Genomic DNA, 11190 nt, shown 5'->3' on the forward strand with positions numbered 1-11190 from the left:
TAAGTACACTAATACTGTAGGATACAGATTCCACCATTATGACTTCATTTCAGTTCAGCTACCCTAAATGTAATCATGCTGGGAATTATGACAGCAATACAGAAATGCAGAGGAGCAAAATAGGTCAGTAACGCTGTTTGACTGTCTCTTTTGTAGTTGACTTTTGTTTTGTGTATCTTTTGCCTGTTTTTGGAATGTATTAAGAAGTTGTTATTCATGCAGAAATTTGGCTCAGTGACCTAGCTTCTACTTAGCATGCATAAATGTGTAGATTTAATCCCAGCCTCATCCTCTTTCTAAAGATATAAAAATAGGATTTTATATCTGTTTGAGATGGGGTTATCATATTGTCCATGTATTCTTTGAACTCCTGCACCCAAGCAATTCTCTTTCTCTTCTGAGCAGCTACTACTATACACAGCTGTGCTACCATAACTGTCTCTGGATTTTGTTTTTATAGTACTGGTAATTTAACATGCATATACCAGTATAGGGCTTTGAGAGAGATCTCTGGCCCTGGAACTTTTTATCCAGGCACAAGTCTCTTGGCAAATATATGTGCTGCAAATACTTTTTATCGTTTAATTGTTCTTTAAAAATTAATATACACACATATATTATTAATATATATGAGTGTTCTGTATATATGTCTGTACACCACATGCATGCTTGGTGCCTACAGACGCCAGCAAAAAGAATTGGATATCCTAAAACTTATACAAACAGTTGTGTGCTACCATGTGGGTTCTGAAATTGAACCTGAGTCCTGTTGAAGAATAGCTAGTGCTCTTGACCACTAAGCCATGACTCCAGGTCTAAAATTTAATGTTTATGATTTGTTTTTGTTTTTTAAGATTTATTTATTTATTTATTATGTATACAGTATTCTGTATGCATGTATATCTACACACTGGAAGATGCTAGCAGATCTCATTATAGATCATTTGTGAGCTACCATATGGTTGCTGGGAATTGAACTCAGGATCTTTGGAAGAGCAGCCACTGCTCTTAACCTCTGAACCATCTATCTAGTCCCTGGTTTTTGTTTTTATTTTAATTTTTAAAGCTAGCATACAAAATAATGGGTCTCATGACAGTATTTTCATATGTAGAGTCAATGTATTTTGTTTTAATTTATTCCCATTGCCTAAATGTTGAACCTCTACTCCTAAGCCTGTCCTCTGGTGTTGTAGGAGGCTGCTTATTCGTTTCCTGGCTGCCCAGACCCCCTAAGTGGCTGTACTAATTTACATTACCACCATCAGAATGGGAAGGTTCATCTTTCCCCACATCCTTGCCAGTATTTGTTTTCTTGATGACAGCCATTATGACGAGAATAAGATAATCTCAAATAAATTTTAATTCATTGACCTAATGGCTAAGGGTGCTTAAAACTGTTTTCAGGTCTTTATTTTATTTGTTCTGTTGAGAACTGTCAGTTGAGTTCATCAGCCCATTTATTGATTGGATTTATTCTTTGATTTTTCACTTTTGCACTTCTTTAAAGATTCTAGATTTGAAGCCGTCTGATGTGCAGTTGGCAAAATTTGTTTTTTATCATTATGCAGGCTGTCTCTTCACTCTGGTGATTGCTTATTTGTTTTGATTTGTCTGTGTTAGCAATGTTTTCAATAAAAAAAAAATTGTAGGGGGCTTGTAGACCAGATTTGACTTTTATGCCTTCATTTGCCAGCCTCTCCTCTCTTCCCCTCCCCTACTTTCTCTATCTCACTTTCTAGCCCAGCTTGGCCTAGAACTTAACTTTGTAGCCGAGACTTACAAGTTCATGTTAGTCTTACCCTTGCTTCCTAAATGTTGGGGTGACGGGTGTGAACTGGCTATTGACTTTGAATGTATGTAGGGATTGTGGAGCCAAACAAGCAATGTGGATTTTTTTCTCTGTAACTTGCTGACAAGTGATGATTTATACAAGTATTTGCACTGGCAGACTGTTGAGGAAATGTATGCATGTGTGATTCATATTCAGAGTGCAAGGGATGCCCATGAAACCATGCTAAAATTCAGTAGATTGTCGCTTTTATGTGGTAATGCAGCTAGTTTTTCTTGAGTACCTATTAGTCACTGTCCCAAGCTCTGAGGAGCCTTCCTTCTATAAAAGTAATTACAAATACTTCAATTAAAATTCCTTCATTTTTATTAAGGAAAGGAAAGAAAGGGAACAAAAAATTAGTAAAGAAATGGAAGAAAAAGCAGCAAAGAAACTGGAGAAAGAACATTTGCAAGAAAAAGCAAAAGCAAAATACCAAGAATGGTTGAAGAAAAAGAATGCTGAAGAATGTGAGAAAAAGAAAAAAGAGAAGGTATTTTTAATTAAAGTGACTAGTCAGAATGCATACTTTGGTACCTAAATGTGTACTTTAGAAACACAAGTATAATTAGTTAACACTGTTTTAGTATAAAATACACAAGCTAGCCTTACTTCTGTTATCTTATGTTTAAGCTTCAAAAATGAATATGCACTTCTGATATTCTTTGAAAATTATTAATAAGCCTGTGGATATTTATCAGCCAGGTTCAAAATTTTTATTACTGCTTTTTAACCATTTTTGACAGTTTTTTAGTAGACGTTTTACTCCCTGTAAGTTCCTCTAAGACAGACTGGCATTGTTTTGTTTTATGGATTTGCTATCTTATTGTTGTTCACTGGGAGACACTTTAATGCCTTCCTTGATCATGTTTACTTTTGCTCTTTGATTATAGAAACATAGTTCAGTTTTATGGCCAGTGTGTCATGGGGGCAGAAAGCAACTGAGGGGAAGACAAACAAACAGTTAAGACTTGGCTGGAATATTTAGTTACAGAATACCCCAGGGAATTCTTTGGTCTTGTCATTTTAAGGAAAAAGAAAAGCAACGGCAAGCAGAATTACAAGAGAAAAAGGAAATTGCAGAAAAGAAGTTTAAGGAATGGTTGAAAAATGCAAAAAATAAACCTCGTCCAGCTGCAAAAAGCTATGGTTATGCCAGTGGGAAGCTTACAGGTTAGTTTTTATGTTGTGTGGATTGCATAAGTATGGTTGCAGAAGGAAATGCTATATAAATGTTTTTTTTCCTTTGATAGAAATAGAAATGTGTAAAAGTAAGTATTTTCTAGAATATTGTAACTGTGTGTTGCTAAAGAAGTGCTGTAAATTTATTATTCTCTGCATTTCATATATAAATATATTTCTTAAAGGCAACAGTTGCAAAACTGCATACTTACACTTTATTTTACATTTTGTTTGTGTATGTTTCTTTGAAACAATCTTCCTTTGTTGCCCAGACTGGCCTCAAACTCCAGTCTCCTGTCTCACCTTCCTGAGTCCTGGGCTCACAGGTATTCACACATATATACCCTGTTCCCATTGGTCTCCTTCCCGCCTTGCTCCTGGTTCCTTCTTTCTCCTGTGTTACAAGTGTCCCACTGTTTTGTCTTTCTCCCACCCCCTGACGTCGTCCTTCCCTCTCGTGATCACCTCTCAGGGTGTGCACACAGCATGCACATCTACAGAGTTCTAAATCTAGGCTTCACATTTAAGGATTTACAGATAGCTTGTTTCACTTAATATGACTTCCAGTTTTATCCATTTTCCTCAAAGGGTCATGATTTCATTTTTCTTTCTGCTAGAATAAAATTTCCATTATGCATATGAACCACATTTTCTTTATCCATTCATCTTTTGATGGGCATCTAAGCTGATTCCATTTCCCAGCTATTGTGTGATTCATGCAAAAATAAACATGATGTACAGGTATCTCTATGGTATGCTGATTTTAAATCCTTTGAGTGTATACTCCAGAGCTGGATCATATGGAAGTTCTATTTCTCTCTGTCTCTGTCTCTCTGTCTCTCTCTCTCTCTGTCTCTCTCTGTCTCTCTCTCTCTCTTTAGAAGCCTCCAATCTGCTTTCTGAAGTGACTGTATCAGTTTACATTGCCACCCTCAGAGGGCTCCTCTTTCCCCACTCCCTTGCAGAATTTGTTTTCTTGATGACAGCCATTCTGACTAGGGTAAGATAGACCTCAAAGTGTTCTTAATTGCTTCAAAACTAAGGATGCTGAGAACTTAAAAACTATATATTTTTGAGACAAAGTCTCATTGTGAGCCTAGAACTCACAGAGATGACCCACCTCTGCTTCCCAAGTGCTGTAATTAAGATGTATACTAGCAAGCCTGGCTGGCAACTCTGTCAAATCCCTTGGCTATTTATACTTAGAGAATGCCCTTTTCATTTCATCAGCCCATTTGTTGATGGGATGTTTTGTTCTTTGGGTATTTCATTGTGTAATTCTTTTTAGACTAAGATTGTGTATTTTGTGTAAAACTGTGTTGTTGGCAAAGGCTTTCCCACTCCGCTTGTTGTTTCTTTGCTCTGGTAATTGTTTCCTGTGCTCTGCTGACATGTCTTAATTTTGTGTCATCCCATTTGTTGAATCTTGGGATTATTTCCTGTGCTGCTGCATCATTTTTAGAAAGTCCTTGCCTGGGCTTGTACCCTGACGTGTTGTAGACTTTTTCTTCTGCAGTTTTGAAAGTTTCAGGTTTGACATTAAAGCCTCTGGCCCATTTTGGTTTTATTTTTTTCAAGGTGTGCAAAGGGGTTGTGGTTTCGTTCTTTTCCCAGCAGCCATCATTACAGTTTGCAGACTTACTTTTTTTTTGGAGGTGATGGGATTGAGACAGGTTTCTCTTTGTAGCTCTGGTTGTCTTTGAACTTACTCTGTAGACTAGGCTGGCTGGCCTCAAACTCACGGAGATCCACCCGAGTGCTGGGATTAAAGTTGTGTGCTACCACTGGCCAGCCACAAACCTACATTTTAAAGCAATCGTTTCTAATGTTAGCAAAAAAAAATTCTCATGCTTGGCAGTGTAGCTCAGTACTTAGCATATGCCTGACTCTGCACTAGGCCCCAGGACTTCAAAATAAATTATCTTATTTATTGAATCATCGAACCTCAACTAGGTTGTTCACAGGGTCATTTTGCTGTTTCTCTTTCTACCAGTCCCTGAAACAGAGCTTCCAGGGTCCAGTGCATTTGTTTTGAAGAGCAGAATACTAGACAGAACATGACCAAATGTACCCAGTTTGCCCTTAGACTTGGTCTGATTATAATGGCAATGCATGTTTTTCTTTGTGCTTCATGTTGGAAATTCATACCTTGCTGACAGCTGCCTTCACTTGTTTAAGTGATTTATTATTAAATACTCCCATTCTGTTTTGTTCACACACTAGAACATACTGCAGACTTTGTTTTGACTGTCTTGGTGAAGTGTGTGTTGACATATCTTTGCAGTCAAAGAGGACTGGGAGTGTCTGAAAGACACATTCCTGCTGTCAGGGCTAGGCCTCTCTTATATGTCATAGGATCATCTAGTATGGATACTGAGCGCTGACATGACATATGCCTTGAAATTAAAAAAAAAAAATGTTTAGAAAAAGGGTGATAAGCAATTATTTTAACCTAATGACCAGATAGTAAAGTGAGAATGGAGATATTGACTAGAAGTTAATTACCAAAATAATGGATTATTATCTCATTGCTTTTGAATTTGAATGAACTTAATTCTCACACACAGCTTGTTTTTCAGCAAACACTGTGCTTCTCCCATCTCCATTCTTTATGTCCGTATCATTGTTACAAATTACACAGTAGAGAAATTTCTGTCTCCACAGTGAGTGGAGGACTCAGAGGCAATTCACGATGTGTTCTCCCTGCACCCCATCATGGGCTGTCAGATGTCACCATTCTGTAAACACTTGGCGTGCATTAGCAGAATGAATGCTAGCTAGTGGTCAGAATCCTAATTTGACAGTAATGCAGAAGCTGAGTGGTTCTAAGGAATCTTGAGCTATTGTGGGCACTTACATGAAATAAAGTCTTTTTTTTATATATAAACTTTAGTATCTGATAAGGGAAACTATCACACAATTAGCCATTTCCAAGACTGAATTAAAAGCATAAAGGTTTTTTTGTTTGTTTTTGTCTTTCCCTAAAGGTTTTAAGAGTTATAAAAGAAATTATATAGTAAAACTTTTGTAGACATTTTTATTTAGGTAGGTTTTCATAGTATTATTCAAATGCTCACAATTTTTAATGTTTGCTACAGTGATGATGTGGGATGTCCTTCTGTGTATGTGTTGCTTTTGTTGGTTGATGCATAAAGCTGTTTTGGCCAGTGGCTTAACAGAGTAAAGCCAGGCGGGAAATCTGAACAGAGATATAGAGAGAGGGTAGGCAGAGTCAAGGAATCTCCATGTAGCTGCCAAAGGAGAAAGATGCCAGAACCTTACTGGTAAGCCACAGCCTTGTAGTGATACACAGATTGATAGAAATGGATTAATTTAAGATGTAAGAGCTAGCTAGGAATGCACCTGAGTGAAGCAGTGTAGTAATTAATATAGTTTCTGTGTGGTTATTCGGGTCTGGGAGGCCAGGAAATGAAAGCGGAGTCTCTGTTTACACAGTACTACATTAGAACAATATTATTTCTTTTAAAACTTTCAGGCTTCAAGTTTTACGTTACTATATCTATGTATCAATGATATTTTGTCCTGTTGCCATTTTAATATTTTAGCAATTAAAAATAATTGATTTCTTTGATCTAAGAATTTTATTTATTGTTCATTCTCGTTTTTTAATGATTATAGGTTTTTACAGTGGAAATTCCTACCCAGAACCAACTTTTTATAACCCAATTCCATGGAAACCGATTCATATGCCCCCTCCAAAAGAAGCTAAGAGTGGAACGGGAAAGAAGAGTAAACGACCTGTGACGAGCCAGCCACTCCCATCATCGTCTCTAGTGGTTCACAAAGCCAAGAGCAACCTTTGCCTTGGAACTCTGTGCCAGATACAGAGATAGAGCCCAGGGAAATAGCATACCTTTCTACCTGGAGCTTCTTAGGAAGCTCAGAACAGTTTTGCTTAGCACTTCTCAATTAGTAAGTCAACATTTGATGTGATAATTGACAGGTACCAAATTTTTAATTTGTATGTGGGATCCTTAGCGCTAAAGATAGTTTTTACTTTTTGGTTTTTATAAGTCGTTATGGTTGATCTAATGATTGTATTTTACTTTTTATTAAAACTAACTGTAATATCAATAAACCAACAGTTTTTCTTGTGTTCTTTTGTACTCTTTGTTATTTGCTTGTGATTTATACCTATAAACATGAGATTAATTTGTTCAAACAAACACTTTTAAAGCTTACTTCAATGCGGTAGAAACCAAGAGGTATACACTGGCCATAAAACTGAACTATGTTTCTATAATCAAAGAGCAAAAGTAAACATGATCAAGGAAGGCATTAAAGTGTCTCCCAGTGAACAACAATAAGATAGCAAATCCATAAAACAAAACAATGCCAGTCTGTCTTAGAGGAACTTACAGGGAGTAAAACGTCTACTAAAAAACTGTCAAAAATGGTTAAAAAGCAGTAATAAAAATTTTGAACCTGGCTGATAAATATCCACAGGCTTATTAATAATTTTCAAAGAATATCAGAAATGCATATTCATTTTTGAAGCTTAAACATAAGATAACAGAAGTAAGGCTAGCTTGTGTATTTTATCCTTTAGTGTTTACAATGTCTGTTAATAGTTTTCAGTACAGTTTTCCATGAAGGTATTTTTAAGCTTTTCATTTCTTTTTACATTTTTTTATTTCTGTAGGCATGTTCATACTGTGGGCATGCATGTGCTGCAACACGGGAGTGGGGTTGAGAGGACCACTTGGAGCTGTGTGGGTCCCGAGGACTCCGAGGACTGGACTCAGGTCGCCAGGCTTGCACAGCAGCGCCTTTACCAGCCAGGTCATCTCACTGGTCCCTTGTGTGGATATTTTTTTAAAAACTAACTGAAAGACTTCTCTGCAACACAGAAATAAGGGTTGGAGTTTTTGAGAGAAAATTAAAATACTGTTTTGTGCTGTAGCTTTGAGACTGATGCTTTCATACTGTCGAGGCACTGATAATATTTTGTCACACTATATAAAACCCTTTTCATATACTAATTATAATTGGATTGCTAGCTTTGAAATTAGTATTAACTTTAGATTTTTTGTAATATTAGCCACTTTATATGTTAAGTAAAACTCAAACTTTCTGATAAGTTCTCAAAATCTCCATTTGTTTTAGATGTCTATTTTTCAGGGGATGATCAAGAAATGAAAATTTATATAAATATGATTTCTATTTTAAATATATCTGTTTTTGCTAGATTTGTAGTATCAAGTTTCCGGTGGTTGATAGTAGTACTTGGTAAGGAAATATCAGTAACATCTTTGAAGAGTATTTCTGTCATCACAGATTTGGGACAGATAATTAAGATTCAGTTTTATTGGGTTAAAAGTTTTAGAGGCCTGATTATTCTATTTGAACCAACATTTATAGAGAATATGGAAGATGGATAATTTTCCATGGTGGCAATATTCTTATGGTTACACCTGACTTCCTAGACATTTTAGATACATTTATAAATCTATTTCACAGGCAAGATTAGCTATTAGCTCTAACTCTTTAGTATCAATCATACTACTTTTCAAGAAGTTATGTGGCTATTAGTCACTGAATCAGAAGCTTAATTATATTCAATTGTGATGGGAAGTCTCTGGAAGATTATGCAAGGTGTTGGCAAGATCTCGTCTATACTTTGTGATTATTCTGGCTGTTATGGGGAGGTTGGCCTGTAGTAGGACAAAGCACAGATGCAGGAAAACACATTTGAGAGATTTTGGCATTATCTACCAAATATGTCATAATGGTTGGATTAAGGTGGCAACAGCTACATGGTAAGAAGTGGGAATGGGTTTGGGAGTTAGGGAGGTCTTTAAGAAATCTGTCGTAGATATTGCTAAATTTGCAATACCAACATCAACAAGGAACTTGACCAGGTTCCCAAGGAAGAATTTAGGCAGTAAAAAGGAACTGACATTAAGTAGCCAGCAAAGATCCTAAAACATGAGCCTTTAATAAAGTAGAAGAAAACCCAGGCCTTCACTGCCCCATCCTCTACCCTGGTGTGCATGACTACTTGGTCATTCTAATTCTTGAGTAATTCTGATGGATCTTTATTTTATTTTATTTTTTATTTTTTTGGTTTTTCGAGACAGGGTTTCTCTGTGGCTTTGGAGCCTGTCCTGGAACTAGCTCTTGTAGACCAGGCTGGCCTCGAACTACAGAGATCCGCCTGCCTCTGCCTCCCGAGTGCTGGGATTAAAGGCGTGTGCCACCACCGCCCAGCTGGATCCTTATTTTAAATTCTAGACATTTTTTCTGTTTCTTTTTTGTATTCTATTTACTTTGTGGACATACCTTCTCTAAGGACATTAGCTAAAATTACTTTTTTTAATTAAAATATTTATTTATTATATGTACAGCATTCCTTCCATATGTGCCCACAAGCCAGAAGGGGGCACCAGGTCTCATTATAGATGGTTGTGAGCCACCATGTAGTTGCTGGGAATTGAACTCAGGACCTCTGGAAGAGCAGTCAGTGCTCTTAACCACTGAGCCATCTCTCCAGCCCTCTAAAATTACTTTATTATTTCTCTATTTCTGTTTTTTCTAGAACCATCTTTCTTCTTTCACTACTCCTATTTTTGTTTTTGGAGATTTTCCTCAAACATTTGTTAATTCCTCCTCACTTGATGCTCTCAGTGCAAATCTCTACCCACATGGAATAATGGAAGAGCATGGGAGCTGTTGGTTGATACTGGACTTCATGTTTTGCTGGAGACATTCAGACACCCGAAATCCTTTTCTCCTAAGGGTGTTCATTTGCAGTAGAAGCCTGGCTGGCCTAAGAAGGTGTTTGTGAGTATCATAGCTAATTACACAAACTCACTTTGCCAGTTTTCTTTCTAGGTAGTATATAAGCTATGGTCTCCTCAGTGCCTAGGATGGGAGTAGGGATATCTGTATTCTGAACTATTATTTGTGTTTTCTTTAGGCTTTATTTATTTTATTATTTTTAAATCTTGTGTATGTGTGTGTATATATGTACATGTGTGTATGTGTGCATGCTCACACACATACAACCACAAATGTGAGTGGAGGTCAGAGGACAGACAACCTGTAGAGGTCACTTCTCTCCTTTGATGATGTGGACTCTAGGATAAACCAGAGTTGGCTCCAACAGCCTTGACAACAAATGCCTTTACTCTCAGCCATCTCATTGATCCTCCGCCTTATCAAATCATTTTGAAATTGGATCTGGGAGCTCACCAATTGAAATGGCCAGGCCAGTGAGGCTTGTGGCCCTCTCTTGTCTCTGTTTCCCACCACTGGGATCATGCCATCTTGCCTGGCTTTATACTTGAGTTTTGGGAATCCATACTCAGATGCTTATATTTGTACAGCAAGCACATCACTCAACCAAGCCAGAGGTTCATTATCCTCATAAAGGGGAGCATGGTGGTACACAAACAGACATGGAGAAGGCTGGAGAAGGAGCTGAGAGTTCTACATCTTAAACTGAAGGAGGTATCAGGCAGAGAGGGTGGCAGGGAAGAAAGGTGAGAGGGAGACTGGACTGGTTTGGATCCCTGAAATCTCAGAGCTCACCTCCAGTGACACACTTTCTCCAACAAGGACACACCTCCTAATCCTTCTCAAATAGTGCCACTCCCTGATGAGCCTATGGGGGCCATACCCACTCAAACCACCACAGAGGGGAAGGTGCAAACAAAGACTGTCTCTCTTGATCCCTCTTGACTGCATAAGTATAGGCCTCCAAATATGATTAACAGACACTGAGGTCAGTTTCACTAGCCTGATTGTTTTAGCTACTATATAATATTTAGACAAAGCTTGGCAAAGCTGAACACTTTTAAATAATATTTGGTTAAATGTATAATTTTTGGATTTTTCCCTCTCATATATTGGATCCAGATGGCAGTTTCCTACCTCTTCCCCCTCCTTCCTTCTCCTCTCCTCATCCCAGAACCCCCCCCCCACACACACACACATACTTTCCCTCAGAAAAGAGCAGGCTTCCAGGGATATAACCAAACACAGCATAACAAACTACAATAAGACCAGGTACATACCATAATATCAAATGCAACTCAGGAGAAGGAAAAGGGTCCCACAAGCAGGCAAAAGAGTCAGAGACAGTCACTGATCCCGCTGTTAGGAGTCCCACAAGAACACCAAGCTATTCAGCTTTCACATATATGCAGAGGATCCGG

General features: G+C 37.7%; 1 protein-coding gene across 1 annotated transcript in view; it reads left to right on the plus strand.

The window, feature by feature from the left end:
• Window positions 1–7127, plus strand: part of Ccdc34 (coiled-coil domain containing 34) — a 26681-nt gene extending 19554 nt beyond the window's left edge. The window contains exons 4-6 of the mRNA XM_005364055.3: window positions 2163–2321; window positions 2860–3001; window positions 6650–7127. Coding sequence (XP_005364112.2) covers window positions 2163–2321; window positions 2860–3001; window positions 6650–6864 — 516 coding nt within the window. The 3' untranslated portion in view covers window positions 6865–7127. The remainder of the gene's footprint in view (window positions 1–2162; window positions 2322–2859; window positions 3002–6649) is intronic.
• Window positions 7128–11190: the final 4063 nt, after the last annotated feature.

This window comes from Microtus ochrogaster (genome assembly GCF_000317375.1).
Source record: "Microtus ochrogaster isolate Prairie Vole_2 chromosome 14 unlocalized genomic scaffold, MicOch1.0 chr14_random_1, whole genome shotgun sequence".
Taxonomy (NCBI): Eukaryota; Metazoa; Chordata; class Mammalia; order Rodentia; family Cricetidae; genus Microtus; species Microtus ochrogaster.